The sequence below is a fragment of the Neurospora tetrasperma genome (genome assembly GCF_000213175.1).
Source record: "Neurospora tetrasperma FGSC 2508 unplaced genomic scaffold NEUTE1scaffold_1, whole genome shotgun sequence".
NCBI lineage: Eukaryota > Fungi > Ascomycota > Sordariomycetes > Sordariales > Sordariaceae > Neurospora > Neurospora tetrasperma.
This window is the reverse complement of record NW_009799099.1, coordinates 4,889,113-4,906,211: the sequence shown is the minus strand read 5'-3', so window position 1 is coordinate 4,906,211 and position 17,099 is coordinate 4,889,113. Positions and strand designations below refer to the sequence as shown.

The 17,099-nt window shown below is 51.2% G+C and overlaps 5 protein-coding genes across 5 annotated transcripts; 1 reads left to right on the top strand and 4 right to left on the bottom strand.

Moving 5' to 3' along the window:
• Nucleotides 1–1,464: 1,464 nt before the first annotated feature.
• NEUTE1DRAFT_107904 (uncharacterized protein) lies at nt 1,465–2,098 on the top strand (the record flags this gene model as incomplete). The annotated part of the gene is made up of 2 exons (XM_009850177.1): nt 1,465–1,560; nt 1,676–2,098. 2 exons carry the CDS (start codon nt 1,465–1,467, stop codon nt 2,096–2,098), a joined length of 519 nt encoding a protein of 172 aa, XP_009848479.1.
• A 1,188-nt stretch (nt 2,099–3,286) lies between these two features.
• Nucleotides 3,287–5,515, bottom strand: NEUTE1DRAFT_77420 (uncharacterized protein; the record flags this gene model as incomplete). The annotated part of the gene is made up of 1 exon (XM_009850176.1): nt 3,287–5,515. The coding sequence occupies one exon, from the start codon at nt 5,513–5,515 to the stop codon at nt 3,287–3,289; it is 2,229 nt and encodes a 742-aa protein (XP_009848478.1).
• Nucleotides 5,516–7,916: 2,401 nt separating this feature from the next.
• On the bottom strand, nt 7,917–8,992 carry NEUTE1DRAFT_135359 (uncharacterized protein; the record flags this gene model as incomplete). The annotated part of the gene is made up of 2 exons (XM_009850175.1): nt 7,917–8,139; nt 8,841–8,992. The coding sequence occupies 2 exons, from the start codon at nt 8,990–8,992 to the stop codon at nt 7,917–7,919; spliced, it is 375 nt and encodes a 124-aa protein (XP_009848477.1).
• A 125-nt stretch (nt 8,993–9,117) lies between these two features.
• On the bottom strand, nt 9,118–9,576 carry NEUTE1DRAFT_35851 (uncharacterized protein; the record flags this gene model as incomplete). The annotated part of the gene is made up of 3 exons (XM_009848826.1): nt 9,118–9,230; nt 9,258–9,283; nt 9,392–9,576. 3 exons carry the CDS (start codon nt 9,574–9,576, stop codon nt 9,118–9,120), a joined length of 324 nt encoding a protein of 107 aa, XP_009847128.1.
• A 3,784-nt stretch (nt 9,577–13,360) lies between these two features.
• NEUTE1DRAFT_128023 (uncharacterized protein) lies at nt 13,361–16,904 on the bottom strand (the record flags this gene model as incomplete). The annotated part of the gene is made up of 5 exons (XM_009850174.1): nt 13,361–13,836; nt 13,917–15,708; nt 15,762–16,034; nt 16,084–16,781; nt 16,866–16,904. The coding sequence occupies 5 exons, from the start codon at nt 16,902–16,904 to the stop codon at nt 13,717–13,719; spliced, it is 2,922 nt and encodes a 973-aa protein (XP_009848476.1).
• Nucleotides 16,905–17,099: the final 195 nt, after the last annotated feature.

The window sequence follows — 17,099 nt, the reverse complement described above, 5'->3', positions numbered from 1 at the left end:
GGGGGGGGTGGCCTTGTGTAATGTATTGTGTTTGTAATGACAATACAAGAATAAATACTGATAAAACCCGAGCAGGTCCTTGCCCACATTGGGTAGCAATGATTTGGGTGCCCCCGAATATCTTGTAGCCAGTCCTTCCAAGGCGTTCCTCCCATGTTTCTCCCGCCCGCGCTATTGAAACCGGCGAAGCTTGGACAAGTGTTTGTCACAATGAAGCAAATCTCCCCTCCCAAATCCCCTGCTCGTCTATCTGGCCAATCCCCAGTTTCCTCTCGATTCTCTCGGTAAACCAACGCGTTCCAATGCGAGAACGACGCCAGCGCCCTGCCAGCTTGCCAAGACGGCGCCATTCTCTCTTCATCGCCGCATTTCCTATTTCGTCCTCCATACCTGCAGAATCCCCAAAGACGGTTGCGCTCTCTGTGGCCCGGCCACCAGACACTTCACTGATGTGCCATCAACCCTGATACCGTCGGGTCGACCCGCAGGTTGATGTGTGTGAGACAACTAGCTGTGAGGTACGTGAATCCTTTGCGGTGCGTAATTGCTCTCAGACTCTATTCCCCACGAGACGGGCGCCAAGTGGGAATAACGTCTCAGCTCGCGTCATGGGAATTACCCTCGCGTCCGTCATCCCACGAGCGATGATCTCAAGGATACAAGTGATAGCCCAGGGGTCATAGGTGGCTTTCACCACTCAAAACGACCCTCATTGACCCGTCTGCCCGATCGACGAACGAGACTGGTCCACGATATTCATGATGTCTCAACATCATGAAGGAAAGAACATCAAAAAAAGCAACGAGCTAAGAGATGGACACCAGGAGTCCCTGGCGCCCTCTTTCACCTGCTCCCAGCCGTTAACCCCAGCCAGCGATGGGCGTCGTGGCCGTGGCCGTGTCCGTGGCCGTGTCCATCGGTGGTGGCTTTTCCACAACCGCCGACAAATTGGGCGATTGCTTGCGGACGATCATGATAAAGCCCTATGTTATCGACCACAAGCTTTCGCCAAGTTCATGATGGCCCTTAGCTCCGGAAGACTCGGGGAAATCCCCTGAGCGAAGCTGCATAACCGGGCACTGCCAGACAAGCAAGACATGTTTCGCGCTTAACATTTGCTCTTCGGTCTGGACTCTGGAGGCTTGCCGTCTATTGTGGAGTTCTTCAACCAATTCGGGCCAGGGCAAGCGATGATGTAGAGAGCAAGGCACACATGTCCAGATGTGGTGTTTGCTTTTTGACCAGTTCGACAATAGACGAGTGTCTAGACGGTGTCGCTATGAGAGGATATTCTCGCAGTAGTGAGATTGCGTCAATCATTACTGGAGTCCTCAGTATTGCCCAGACACTCAAACACTTCTCACTGATTTGTCTCTCCATCATTCGTCTATCTACAAGTGCAAGGACAACTCCCGGTAGATGTCTCTCTCCACAGCCACCTCCACCGCATCACGGCATCACCACATGGACCAAGCCCAAGTCTCAGTACCCCAACTCAACCTACGCATCGTGCCCCGTCTCCGTGCCGGCATGGCAGTGTCTGCCTGTCTGCACGCACATGTATGTCTGGAACCTACATCCTTGCGACAATATGTCTGTACCACCACCCCAGGTCTTCCCAGCAAAGTCAAAGCTCAAGTTTGACCTTTCGTATGACTTCCAATGGCATGGATAGATTAGCGATGGACAACCAAGTGCTGGGTCCGCCCACCCCAACACTTGCCCACTCCCTCGCGTTTTCCTCGCTGGATCTCTGGCTGGTGGTGCTCCTCCAATTTCAGATGATCTCCACGGGCACTGCTACCTAGCCAGGCTGTACGTATCCAATCTCCTACATGCACTACTATGTGCACCATCGCCGCATTTCCCTATGCGAAGTTACACCCACAGTTACCTGGCAATATGCTGGCTCAATGCTGGCAAGCTGGCACGCACCCGCGAATGTGGTAGCCAGGTTACATTTGTCCGCCCGCCCGCCCGCCTGCGATGTGACTTGAACTTTTTCTGTCCAACACCACTGCTCGGCACACCGCTGCTTGTCCATACTGGCGAACGCTCAAGGTGGGAGAATCGCGGTGTGGTTGGAAATTGGATCTGATGCGGATGATGAATAGTGATCGACCGGATTGTTACCTACCTCCGAGCTTGCGTTGCCAAAGGGGGACGGACGTTTCCCAAGCCTGTGGTAAGCTTGTAACCAGTTGAGACATGGGAAAATTACGAGATTACATCCCGCTCGATCCTTCACTGAACGAACGAACGAAAAGGCACTACTACGACTGACTGACACCACCATGTCGCTTCTCCACGCTGGGCTTTCGTGCTGGCATCGTACCCCGCAAGTACGTATGCAAGCCAGCGCCATCATGCCTGGTTGCCCTGAATGCCTGGGTGCCTAGCTAGCTAGTGTAGATGGAAGTGACCAGGTCAGCTACCGGGGGGCCTTTTGTCAAACAGCACTGCAGGCAGGAGCTACTTCGGCGCTCAGTGTGCAAGTCAGTGGCATGGCGCTTATTATGGCTTGGGGACAAGCAGGAGGCCTAGAATGCGGCCATGATGTCCTTTGGTAACACAATCACAATCCACGCCCACGCCCGCGCCCATATCAAGCATGAGCTGAATTATTACCTAGTCTAAACCGTGGAAACGCGATGGTAGCCGAAGATGAAAGAGGACAAATCGGTCGTGGTCGAAGTTTGGCCAGGAAAAAGAAACGGTAGACACTTTGACTCATACCTAGGTATCGCGAGCCAACTCCTACAGCTTAGGACCTCTCTATCCCTCTGATGTCGGTTTACTAAACCAACCGATGTTATGTAGGTGTTCAGATGATGTAGTTTCCTGGGTATCCCCTCCCCCTGACCTCCCACCAATAGGCAGCCCGATAGTCACAAGTGCCAAATGGGTCACTCAACGTAGCAATCGCAAAGGCAAAGGCATGCAAGCAGGCACCTGAAAGGAGCAACTGAGCGAATGAAAGTAAACAAAACGCAGATTGGTATTGACTATATCACAAACAAACAAACAAATGAGAGAGCTGTAAAAAGTATCTGGATCTAATAAGCATGGTATTATCATCAATCATCATCAGAAGGAATAGTATCCAACTCCACCAAATCCTCAGCTCCAGTAAACGTATTAACAATTTCTCCCATAATCCGATTCCTGATCCTAAATGGATTCGAACCCAACAACCCTCCTGCACAAAATCCAATGACAACAACAACAATAACAAAAGAGAAGGCAGTAACGTCCTGTCCACCACCTTTCCTTTTATTATCAATAGTCATTCATCATCCTCAAACTCGAACGACTGGTGATTTTGAGTTCGAGTTTGAACCACAATCTCCTCCTCCACCTCTTGTTCCCTCTTCATGTTCGCCTTCGTTGTCACCGCCTTCGCCTTTCCCTTCGTCTTCACCACCTTCGTCCGTCCTCCCTTGCCCCTACCCACTCCGCCGTACCCACCGGCAGCACTTCCACTTCCACTTCCACTTCCAGTTCCATTCCCACCATGTCCTCTCCTCTTAATCGGGTCTCTCGTCACCCACTTCCATCCTCCTCCTTCTGCTTTCCCCGTTCCAGTCCCAGTAGACCCAGTCCTGATGACACGCTTAATGATGCCCACCTCCCTACTAGCAGCCCACTCCGTCAAAGTAGTATCACTCTCGCTACCGAATTCCACCTTGTTGTTGTCTTGTTCTGCTACTGACGACCGAGAGTCCACTTCCACTTCCGATCCAGTTCTTGTACCGGAAGCAGTGGCGGCAGCGACAGTAGCAGCAGTGGCGGCAGCATAACTCTCCAAATGCTTAGCGACATGTTCCATCCTCTGGTCCCATGCTTCCGTGCCCTTGAAGGGTGGCTGTGGACAGCTGGGCACCGGACAACGCATGTATGTGGGCAGGGCACAGCGCTTGATTTGGGCGCGGGATTGTAAGGTGGCGATGTAGATGTTGAGTTCTTGTTGGGTGGTTTCGTTTGTTTGGGTAAGGGCCGAGGAGGAGGAGGAGGAGGAGGATTTGTTGCTGCCTGCGGGAGAAGATTCCTTTCTCAGAAAAGGGGTCAGGTGAGAAGGCAAGTGCATCCGACGGACGTGTTGGGTGTAGAGATCTTTGCGGTTGAAGATGGCGCCGTTGGGGAGGAGGGGTAGGTCTTCGTCGTCTTCGTTCTCGTCGTTGTCGTTCCCTGGGATCATGGTTTGTACTGGTTTTCTCCTCTTTCCTGACCTTGATCCACTACCTCCAGAAATCGCTGCCACAGACGAAGGGATGTTGTTATCAACGTTAGCACACTCCCCCTCTTGACAAAGCCAGTACTCTAGCACCAGGTGCTGGCTGGCCACATGTCGCTTCCACTCGTTCTTGCTGCCGAAAGTGGAGTCGCAACCGGCAAAGCTGAAGACGCAGATGAACGGGCGTGAGTGCTGTTTCTTGATGTGTGCGTCTAGAGAGGGTTGGTCTTTGAAGCCATGGGATGATTGGTGGCAGGGCGGGTGGGGGCAGAGGAGATTACCTCTGGAGGAGTTGGGAGTGAGGGCTTTGGTAGCTGTTGAGGGGAGGGTTCGGGTGGGTTGGTGTTGGTGAGGGCGGTGGGTAGTCAAGGGGAAGTGGGAGGTTGGGGGGCGGCCGCGACGGGGGGTGGTTGTTTTGGTTTTGGTGGATGTTGATCGGCTGAGGACTGCGGCGGTTCGTTTGGTCGCTGGGAGGTATTCATCGGCGTCGGCATCGGCCTGCCTCGTTCGCTTCAGGTTGGGTGCGCGTGGAAGAATGACTAGAGACGGCTCCTCGATCTTCTCCTGGGACGCAGGTGGGTAGTGGTTGACGGGCTTGGTGTAGTCAACTATAGGAGAGTTGTGCTGCTGCTGCTGCTGCTGCTGCTGCTGAATCTGCTCCATGTCACACCCGGACACCCCACCAGTCGTGTAACTCTCCCAGCTGTTGACCCGCTGAGGCAGAGTGAATTCAAGAGTGCTGGTCTCGCTGTCATAGCCGTCCATCTGCCCGGTTGAGTTGACGTCCATAGGGTTGACGAAGAAGCCATTGCCCAGACCTTTGCCTATGCCGGCGAATTGGATAGAGTGGTTCTGGGAGAGACCAAAATCTTCAGGGTGCAAAGGCTCTTGTAGGGGCGATCGGGCTTCGTAGTTTGCAGGTGGTTCGGTGTTGGTGTCTGCGGGTGGGCTCTGTGCACTTCCGGATGCTTCTGAAGTCTCGAAGGCCGAATTAGGACTGATGCAGCGGACCTGGAATGGATTCATGACCCCCAACGTGGAAGGAATGAAGGTAGCCGGTTGTGGGATATCGGAGTTGAAGACCATTGTCTTTTGTCCTTCCTTGAGTTGGAATTGCATCGAATGGTGTTGATCCATGGTGGTCGGGTAGGCTGATGGTGTTGTAAAACTTTGCAACATGGGGTCGATAAAACTCTCGAGTAGTCCCGGTGTATACTCCATTCTGTTGTAAGAGTAGGGCACGTGGTAGCTGTCGTCCTGGTAGAGCCACGGGTTGGTCATCTTGACGAACTGTGCCAGATGCACAAATCACGAATGATATGATGGTCTTCGAGTAGTTCGGGATGGAAAGGTGGCGTGCGTTCGAGTATACAAAACGAATGTGCCACGGGTATTGTGAGGGAAGAAGGAACGTGAGAAGGGGTATCAGTAGATATAAATGTGGGATTGCTCGTTATATTGTTGAATAGAGGCACTTGAGGTATGGTCAAGTCTCATACCACTTTGTTGTTGACTGAAGGTTAAGGTTGAAAAAAGAAAAGGCGTGACAGGAAGAAAAGCACGAGGGGGCCTTGGACTTATTATACGACAGTGCAAGTAGACTGTGAATCAAGTCAAGGGTCTTCCCATCCCTATCCATCCGCAAAGGGATCAAGGACTCGCCCGCTTGTACTTGGAACAAGTCGAGGTACAAGCCGAGGTACCAGCAGAGCCTCAAGTATTTCAAAGATGACATACTGTGCATCTACTCAAGAGCTCAAATAAGTGAATAGGTAGGGTCAAGAGAAAGTACATGTGGTACGGCGGCCCTGTGACAAGCAATGGGGAGAGGAAGGGCCTCAGTGGCTCAGCCATTGGTAACGACTGGGGGAAGACCTCTCATCACAGTCGGTCTTACACACAGCAAAAGCTTGGCCCGATCAGGAAAGGGCTGGTTTGCAGTGTCTAAACAATAAATTGTATGGGGGGAATCCGTGAGATTTGGCCAATTGCCAGCCAGTTTAGTGCTTACTGCGCCCCAGGGCTATTGGCATAGCTTGGACAACTCAGCAGTTTGTTCGGTCCTGTAATCTTTCGTGAGGTCCACAGTTTGAACTTTTCAAAGACTGAAGCTCTTCGTATAGGTACTTCGAGATGTCGACATGTATGCGAACGCCCCTTTTTGTGCAGAGGCCATAAGCATCCAAAGGATCTTGTCTCGAGGTTGGTTGCACATCGAGATCTTGCCGAATCCGAGTATCGATACGTGCTGAAACACCAATTTGTAAGACTGTGTAATCTGTAAGAATGGTTCGCGCACCGTGCGATAAACATAGTAGCGCCAAGGGCGGACTCGTCTATCAGCCCGGCAAGGGAAATACAGAGATTCGAGATCAAGACCCAACCGCCGTCTGTGGTGATGCGGTTGTCGAAGATTGGCGTTGTTGTCAACTGTCAACCTGGAAGACCCCGTCGTGCATTGCGGTTTTGATACTACCAAAATCTGGTCATAAGTTGTTTCGCTCTTGTTGGCCAGATGTATGCGCGCCAAGTTTAGGGTGAGGTATGTCGTTCGTGTCGTAAGCATCGCTGATCCCCCAATACACGCGTATGATTTCAGATCCCATTACAGAGATGCCATAAGCACCAGGGAAATGAAGCGCGAATATTGCCGCTGCGATGCAACGATTTGGATCTCGGGGTCAGGCATGTCCCCCAGAATCAGACGGGTATTTTTACTGCCGATTTGGAAGACTGTTGATATCCCAAACTGACATTGCGAAAGGAATATGGTAAGTCCTGTGGACAGATATTGAGTTGATCTCAAGAAACGCCAACTTGGAAAGCGATGGTGTCTTGGTCATGGTCGGTATTGCTCCATGATTGCCTTGTGTCAAGGAGTGCATGGAGTGTCAGGCCAAAGTGCGCTGACAAGAGCCATGCTGTCTCACCGCGGTGTCCGGAGAGTGTCCTGAAGGATAGTCTAGTGTGAAAGTCCTAGTAGAAAAAGGCAGCTTGGCGTATAGTAAGTAGTGTTTGACGAAATCGCTTCCGTACCCATGTGTCTACTTGGCTTGTAGACCAGTATATTCACAGAGTTGTCCCTCACCTCTTTCTAGCTGGGGGGTACGGTCCAGGTACGGGAACTTCAAGAATGGCTGGGTTTCAGTACAGATGCCCAAATTGCGGGTTGGTTTTAGGAAGAGGGATGGTTGTAGTGCAGTTTAGCGGGTGTGGGTGGGTGCCCAGTTTGGGTTAACCTCGCGACGTCGACAATCGCGGCAGCGGATGGGGAAATCTTTGAGAGCTGTAAAAAGCCACTTTTCATTGGATGGACTTAAGGTCGCCGGTTCGGTTTATCTTGTCCAGTTCGCACTGTGTTAAACGCAAACAAGAGGACGAGATGAAGCACGGCGACACCTCCGTCTTCATCCATCAGAATCTGTAGCTCTGCAGATACCACGGCCAGCTCTCCTTTCAGATGATGACGGGAGCGAACGTCGAAGTCAAAGGGACCGGAGCTAGCCTCGAGTTTCACGGGAAGCTACCTTTGGGAGATTCGGGCGGTGATCTATGGGTCGTTGATACCGTGGTGGTCCTACCCCTAAAACGAGCAGTTGGAGTGTTGTGTGTGGATACGCCAGTAACGCCAAATCCCAGGTTGGCATTTCAGCCCACAAGCACACTCGGCCTCTTTGGGTTTTTACCACCATTCTCCCTGACGAAATGGTATACGACCAGTGAGGGAAGGCCATTCGAGGCTTGGGCGTCTTCTTCCCGCGCGATGCTGAGCAAGATCGGGCTTCTGTGTGGCCTCCTTTAGGGAAGTGAAGCCATACGGGATGAAGCCGGACTTGAGGATGGTTTCCGGTTTCAGAGGCTTTGGAGGGTAGTGAATCGGGCCATTGAAAGACATGGCGTTCTGTCTGTGTAACTGCGTTAGCCATCAGTTTGGGTATCCGGAGGCCACTGCCACAATGGGTTAGATGCTGCGGTTAACTATGGGAGCTTTGCCCATCGTGGTTTTCTCCTCCGACGACATCTCACCCAAACCACCACGAAGGGGATATCAAAGAGGCCGTCGAGAACCGATGACTTGTCGTTGTTGGGACTCAACTCCCGTCCTCGTCCTCCTCCTCCATCTCTGCCCCTGAAACCGCCCCTGCAGCAGCGGCGGGGCAGCGCCTCACTTGGGCGTCAAGCTCCGTAAAGGCTCACCAAAGGCAATGAAAGTTCTTGCCGTCAGTATTTCGAGAAGAAGCAGCAAGCCCACGTCGGGTTTCAGCTGGACATGCTGCTTCAAATTTCTGCACATGCGCGCAATACCGAGATGGGCAATTGCGCTATCGCTGGCGTCAGGAACCTACTTCTTGGTGGTCGAGTCTCGGTGAGCAAGCATAGCTTCATTGGACTCGAACCCTGGTCCTATGGACTAGTTCGACGGCTCGAACCCAGCGAGGAGTGATTGCTGTTGAACCTGAATGACAAATAACGAATGGCGACAGGGCATCCGTAAGGTGACCAACAAATGGTTGCCTTGTTTCCATTGCATTTCCATTGCCTGGAAACTGACGGTATTTCACTTCGTTACGCTTCCTTACGCTGCCAAGCTAAGGTGGTTACAAACAGATCACTTCTCCACTTTCTCCACTTGCCCTCGGTCCCCTCCGCAGGCCAAGCGGGAATCAGTCCAGGAGGCCCTGGCCTGTAAAAGCTCCGCTCTGGACGACCACCTTCTCTGATTCCCAAGGGCAAACTCGAAGGGAGGCCGAATGCCATTTTGGGATCTCATATTCACGACCCTTGTCCATCGATCTGCCCGTCCAATGGATATCAAGGTATTCTGTCTTGACCCTCGCAACTGCGCATGCGTGCCGGCCGGGATCAACCACCTTGCTCATCTTCTACCGACGTGACGTCCCATCTGTCACTGCTCTGGAAGCCGGCTGCTTGGATCTCTTTCTCACTTTCCCATCCAACAACCCGTCCCCATCCTCATGCATCTCGGAAATGACCGCTGCACCGGATCTCAAGGTTTACTTACCCGTGCCTCTCGTTACAATGGGCACGCTGTAAGGATCTTGCACTCGTGACCATGACAGATATTACACATGTGGGTGGAATACAACGGTTCATGACAAGTTGACCAGCCCAGGTAGCAACAAACCAACCGCTCACTGATGAAGGACGAACACGGAGATGTCCTCATAGAACGCCCTACCCGGCTGGTGTTCCCCAGAAGGGTCCCGGATTTTCGGCGATATCAGCAAGCTAGTGCTACGGCTCCGCCTTCCCAACCATCCAGGAACCTTGACAGGACCCAAAGAGATACGGACTCCATACCGAATACGGGACTCATCCATATGGCTCGAGGAGGCAACAGCTGAAAAATATACTTGGCATTTTAGGGTCCTTGAAGCCGTTGCTCCTCGACATGCCGATGCAACGAACTCATCCTTCAAGCCTCTGACGAAGGAACCGGAGACCAGCGCGATCTATCACTTTCACCTCTTCCCACCGGTTGTGCCAAGCCGTGACAGCCACCGCGTTGAGTTTCAGAGAGAGAGAGAGAGAGAGCAAGATGATCGATTTCACAGCTTCTCAACACTTCGGGCTTGTAAATTCGCCGACCAACTGAACCCTGTTCTGCTGACCCGGGCACCACCACATGTTCGGCGATCAACGGTACCCAAGTCCTTCGAAATAGTAGAGTCACGGTTTCCGACGTATGTAGCACAACCCAAAGTCTAAGCGAGCAACTCCCCCGATTTCTCCCCGCTTCTTCACAGTCCTCCTCCCCACATCCTTCTTGCCGGCGTGACTGTTACACGAGCAGGGCAGTCACTGTTCAGGTAGCACAGCAAAGGTACCGTAGGGCCGAACTACCCAAGGCACCAACCAAGCCACAGAATCTGCCATTCACTGATTATCGTCACCACCGAGCTGTCCATTCGGGCTAGTGCCGAGTGGGATACGTACAGCCTGCAGATACGATTGACCATCTTTTCATAGAGGTAGGTAAGTATCCAAAAATATTAAAAAAAAGGTCTGGATTCTTCAGCATGTCACGACGTCATGGTACTAATGCATCAGCTTGCTACTACACCTCTGCTGGAGAAACAAGGTTAGCGTGATACTTCCAGTCTACAGAAAAGTCGGGTTTCTTGCCAGTATATGAGTGTTACTCTTTCATAGTGTAGAGACTTGTCTTTTTGTCACTGATCCACACTGACGGTGATTTCACACAAGATTCATCAACCTTTTTCCCCCCCGGACAAAGGTGTAGAACTATGATATGCGCGATCCGGTTACCACCCGTGGTCTACGTACCTGACGCGGGGGGCAACATAAAGCAAATCAATTGAGTGATAGCATAGTAGCTTGTGACAGTCCAGACAGACAGATGTCACGTTACCTAGCTACATGTTCCTGGTCTCTCGCGACACAAGATGTACCGGGTCGTTTCGTTTCCAAAGCAGACGCGCGGCGAGGAGATTGAATAATTATGGTATGTGCCTAGAGGTGATATACCCTTGGGACTTATTTTACTGCCGGCGACAGCAAGCACTGTCCTCACTCCCTTAGTCCTTCTCATCTTCAGCTGTCATGTTTTCTTGGCCCCCCATCTTCCTATTGACACCTTCCAACATTGAATAACCCGATGGCTGTGGTAGTACGCACAAAGGTTTCCCGCACAGCTGGTATGATATCATCTCGCTGCTGCTGCTACTGCTGACGACATTTTCGAAACCGGGGAAACAACAAAAGAGCTAAGGCATGCGGAACTGAAAGCGCTCCTCGGTAACTAAGGTCAGCCCCGGTTTTGGGGGAGATGTGATCTCGATCCGTCTTGTCCTGCCAGGACACTGAATCATACCTACCTACCTAACCTACCTCTGTGAATCATGGGACCTGGACACCTGGACTGAGGACATATCCATCAATGATAATTCTAAAAAAAAAAACTAGGTACATCCAACTGGAAGGAGGTTTAGGATGAAAAGGAGCTAACTTGCTTGTAGGTCCTTGGCATCATATGCAGCGATCGATGGTTAGCGAGAAGGTGCTAGTGTAGTGTAGTGTAGTGTAGTGTAATGTACTACTGCCCTTGGGATCGGGTAGTGTACATTCTTACGTGGTTCGGTTCGTTAGTGGAAATGGCAAAATCCCTGCCCGGAGGCGGAATGATTCCGCTTCCAATTGGGGTCGTCCTTGGGGAAGTTTGGGGTTCGGACTTTGTACGGACTATACCACGCTTTTTTCTTTTTTTTTTTCTAGTTTCTCTTTTGTTTCTTGTTTTACTTTCTCGTTTTCCTTCTTCGTTCTTTTTTCTTTGTTCTTTTCCCTAGTCCTTCTTTTTCTCCCCTTTTTCTTTTTTCTTTTCAAGTTGTTTGTCCATCTGTGCATCTCCACCGTTCTCTCTCGCTTCCTACAATTCAATACTGGTTTGTTTGTTAGTTTGGTTCTTCGGCCATGGGTTGAACAGGGGAGATCTGGAGCTCTTATTGGCTAAGAAAGAGAGAAACTGGCCTCCGTGTGAAGCGTCATGGGACAATTGCCAGGGTTAAAAACGCCACAGAAGCCATCTTATGCCTCTCTCCGTCTTCTTCCAAGGCCTTCAGAGACTCAAAGATATAAGACAGTAGTCCCCTACAGTACTCGTCCGCTTGAAACCCCGAATATTTTTCCATTCTAGTAGCCTGAGAGTGGAAATGGGCGTTTTTTGTACCAAGCTAACAAACAAACCAGGGTTAGATTGTATATTCGATGGAAATGGTGGTCCCTTTCTCTTTCCTTTTTCTTTTTTTTTTTTTCCCCCCAGCAAACTAAGAAATACTAACCTTCTTCTTCATCCTGTCTTGCATCATCACATCTTGTGCTCAAATGAACCAACCCAGTCACCTACCCCATCCCCTCCCCACCCCTTCCATAAGTTCTTCATCTTAACCATGTGATTCTCGAAGGTAAACTCGTAGTAAATGAAAAATTTCGTTCCCCCTTACCACATTGGATGTTGGGGTAGGGGATTATCTCTTTTCCCACAATTCCCGCCGGGATCAATGGACATCACCAAGTGAAATACATGATATGACATGGCATGACAGGCACGCACGCTCCTTTTTCGTACTACAACAGTAGCGACGGTAGAGGAGGAATGGGCAAACCAACCAACAAGTAAGGGGAATCTAAAGTTTGTGCAACGTTGTTCAAAAGCAAGGTTCTGACAGGCTCACAGATAGGCTCATCGCAGCTTAATTTGCGTGTAATACACTACTACACTGCTGCGGTACTGTACGTGTCTAGACGTGTGAAAGAAGTATCGATGTATGTCCCAATACGGCAAAGGAAGGGGGCCTAGAGGTACCTAGCCAAGCCATGAAGCCAAGCCAAGCCGAGCCGAGCCGGTCGCCGAGCGGAGCAGAGGACTGGAGGAGGACGACAGGACACAGACTGAAGCAGTGCCACAGCAGATGCAAGGTTCGCGGCGGGAGATGGGATGGAGTTGCTATCTATCTAACTTATTGGATGCGGTGATTTATAGTAGCTTGCCAAGGTCTACTTAGGGAAGGTGTGTTTTGCGAGGTATCTTCTGAGGTACCTTCATTAGAACGAATACCGGGATAAGTATGGGAGGAATCCGTGGGTTACGAGGGAGTGAGTGGGCGCTGAAGCTAGGTGAGTGAGAATAGATGCGGGAGTGGCGGAGTGGTGTAGGACGACTCGGATCCGTCAGTACGTACCCGTAAGACTCGGACCGGGTTCTTAGGGAAATAGTTCTGGACACGGGATGGCTTCGAACAGAGAAGGAAGGAAATAAAGGGAGGAAGGAAGGAACCCGACATCGTTGGGGGGGGGGGACAGATGCTTGCCTTGGCCATTGGAAAAAAAGTGCCTAGTCTAAGAGCCTCCACTGTTTTTGTTGTAAGGATGTTTCTTCGTCAACGACGGGAGATGGGAAAAGTACCTCTACCTCTACCTGAAAAAGGAACACGATAAAAAGGGAAGGCGCAAAGAAAGATGTTGGTGTCCTCGAAGATCACAAGGTTGAGATGAATCCCTGAAGGAGAGGGGATGAATGACTGGGTTCATTTGAGACAAGGATGCAATCTTGCAAGATATGGTAGAAACCGGGGGCAAAAAAAAACCAAAAAAACCCTTTTTATCGTAATTTCCACGGGATCGAACACCCATCGATCGATATTCTATATTATTCGACACATGCATCTTGCCTGCCATATACATAGTACAGACCGGCGAGGTGTTGCAGGTCAGTCCTACCAGTCATTCCTTTGCCCCCCACGAATACACACACATACACCCTTTGAGAGTGTGTAAAGTAAGCAAGCCAACCTAACACAGATCTTCCCCTCATCTACCCAAGAGTCGCTCTAAATTGCTAAAACACGATACAAGTATCTCCATCCGCAGATAATGAGATGAGAAACAAGAAGTGACCGAAAAAGAAAAAAAAATTTCATTGCCGTCACATGAAGACAAATCCTCTAACGTCCCTCCCGAGGGCCCCTATGGTACTCAACATCGCAGTGCTCGCATTGAGCATGATTGCAATCCAGACATGCGGGCGTCGTCTCGACATTGAACATTGCTCCGGTACACTGGCACTAATCGTCAAGAATGTGTGTGTGTGGTTAGTACGACACACCAACAACACGGGGGCGAGATTGGGGAAAGGAAGACTTACACAAGACCAGAGATACTCCCTCTGCCTATTGCCCGACTTGTGCCTCTTTGCTCTCGGCGCAGCAGACGTTACGGTCCCGTCTTCTGCATCCAAGCGGCGCTTAAAAGTTTGTTGCACCCGTCGCTGCCCCGCGACATACAAAGAGGAACTCGAAGAGCTTCTCTCAGGTTCTAGATCGTCGTCCCCTGCCTGCTCAACAGTCAAATCAACCACTTCCCTCCCTGCCATCTCCGCTGCCCCTTTTCCAGTTCCAGTCCTAGTTCCGTTCTTTCCACCACCACCACCAGCCACAGGGGGCTCGATGAACTCCCAATCTTTAATATTTTGCTGTTTTACCCCATTCCGTCCAATGAAATGGTCCTCGATATGATCAAACCTCGCCGACCACGCCAGTTTCTTATCCTTCTGGAACTCGATTGTCTTGCGGCAAAACCCGCACCAGAAGCGCGACTCGCAGTTGCGGCCAATGTGGCACTCGGTTACCTTTTTCTCCATGGTCGTGTCGTCCATGCTATGTTCCTTGGACAGGTGTGTGCGGAAAGACTCGCGACGGTGGGCGACCCAGCCGCAGACACGGTCGCGGTCGTCAACGACGCCCTGCTGTTGCTGCTGCTGCTGCTGCTTCAAGTCGCAGCGCCAGATCTCGAGTTGGAGATGTTGGCTGTTTTCGTGCCGCTTCCAGTCGTTTTTGCTGCCAAAGTTTTTGGAGCAGTTGTGAAAGGTGCAGGCGTAGGGCTTGTCGTGGCGCTTTTGGTGCTTCTTGAGTTCGCACCTGCGGTTGAAGCTCTTGTCGCACATGGAGCAGGGGTTTTTGCTGTTTCCGGTCCTGGGAGCAGAGGTGGGTGCAGGCTCTGCCTTCTTCTCGGTTGGTTCTGGTTGCTTGGGTTTCTCTTCCTTCTTTTGGTACCCGAGCTCGGCCATCAGTTGGTCAAGGTTACCCTTTGCTTGCAAGACTCGAAGGAAAGTAAGAGCACCCTCATCGTCATCAATGTTCACTCCTGTTAGGGGAAAAGAGACAGCTGACTGTGGTGAGAGGTTGGGCTTGGATGAGTTCTCAATCGAATAGTCCAACGAATACCTGACCAATGCCGTCTCAGGTTCATCAGAGTCGTCCGCGGATGTGTCTTGACCCAGATCAGGCACATCATCATCCATCTCCTCGTACTCAACTGGCTCACCATCATGGTGAGTATTCACAGGACCATTCACCTCGGCACTCTCTTGATGCTGGTGGGTGTTGCCGTCCAGTTCATTGACATGGGACTGTGTGTGATCACTACCAGTCGACATAGGACGGATATCCAGATTCATACCAACCGTGGTAATCGAGGGACTGATATCACTGTTAGCAGCCGTCGCAGGCATCTCCTCACGTCCGTCTACCAAGACTTCCGATTCGAAACCAGGCTGCTGACCACTCGAGGGTTCATCGATCGAGATGGATCTAGTCCTCTCGAGTGCGCGCAGCGAGCCGCGGCGGCTGGAAACCAAGTGAAGGACGTGGGAGCTGACCTCTGCGGTGCCTGCATCAGGCCATGTGTACCAATCGCCATTTTCCAAAGCGGGAAAATCCGCAGTCTCGCTCACCGAGACCGTTCGATTCTGAAGGATGATCGAGGAATCCGCTGGAGCCTGAAGGCTGGTTTCAGTGAAAGGTGCCATATGACTCAGATACTGTATTTGCGCCTGGTTAGTCCGGGAAGCGCCGTTTTGCTGAGACATCATCTGCATCTGCTGCGGCGCGAAAACGGCGACGGAACTCGGACCGGCAAGTACCTGCTCTTGCGAAAGGCTGCAGACAAATGAGCATTGGCTAACGAGGCAGGGTCAAAGTTGGTTACGCACTGAACTTCATATCTCTTCAGGTCGTCTTCAGCCTTGAGATAAATCTGATGAACCCTTCTCAAATGTTGCCTAAAGTTATCTGCCCGAGGCCAATCCTTCTCGTCCTTGGTCTTGGTCGGGCAAGCGCCATGACAACAGTGATATACGACGTTATACTTTTTGTGAACGGATGCCAAATGTCTCTGCAGGTCGTTCTTAGTGCTGAAGCCTTTGTCACGTGTGCAGCCAGGTTCCAGGCAGTGATGTGGCTTTGTATGTTTCTGTTTATGTTTACTGCCAGAAAATCAGCTTGTATTCAAGAAAGAGCAGAATCGATACTTACTTTAGCTCCGACTTGGTTTTGACATATTCCCCACAGTACTCGCAAATCAAACTTTTGCGCTCGAGACAAGTGGTAATGTTTCGATGGCCCCAGTCATCGCTTCCCAAGTCTTGCATAAGAGTGTCCTTGGGAATAACTGTAGCTTGGGGGTTTGAATCCTGCTGAAGTTGAAACTGGGACATCTGGAGCATGATTTGGGTATCACCGCCACGGTCCGCGTCCCCGTATACGGAAGGGTTTCCCACACTTTGCCTGGCTATACTCCCATACCCCGAGTCGGAGAAAACTCCAGTGCGGTCAACGGCAGTATCACACTCGGATGGCGCATGGTTATCACGATATCTGGGATATTCGGAGTATCCAGAGTTTATCGGGAGGTTGGAAATTTGACTGTCGCCCAGCGACCCAACAACTTTCATGGGGGTCCAGGCAACGTTGCGATCGTGCAAAAAGTGGTTCAAGATAGTAAAGCGTTCGTTCCCTTGAGTGGACGCATCGTGAGCTTCCTGGAATTGTTGGTCTACGGCAAAGCCCGCACGGGGAGCTTGACCGGTGGTCGCAGCAGTGGTGGAGACGGTGCCTCCATATCCGTGGCAACCAGGCGCCATGGTAGTCACGGTGCCGGGCATGTGCATGGACGGAGAGTCGAGTAATCCAGGAGATTGTGTACCCTGGCCGGATTGGCCGTTGTAGTAGGGCTAGCATTGGGTTAGTGATGGGTTGACTACTATGGCAGAAAGTTCCCATCGATGAGCAAGAGAAAGTTGCGTGGAACACCATACCTCATACTGGCCGTGTTGGCCATACTGATATTGTGACATGATGGGCAACACTGGTCAGTCTCCTCGACTGAGCGTGGGTTAGCCATCTCCACGATCCTCTGCTACACAACCACGGATGGAACATTTGCATATGAAAATAGCTAGACATGACGACAACCAACCCGAAGGCTGTGTTATCATGGCCATGTCCAAGATGTAAGAGCACCGAAGAGATGGAAGGAAAGTGAAGCACGA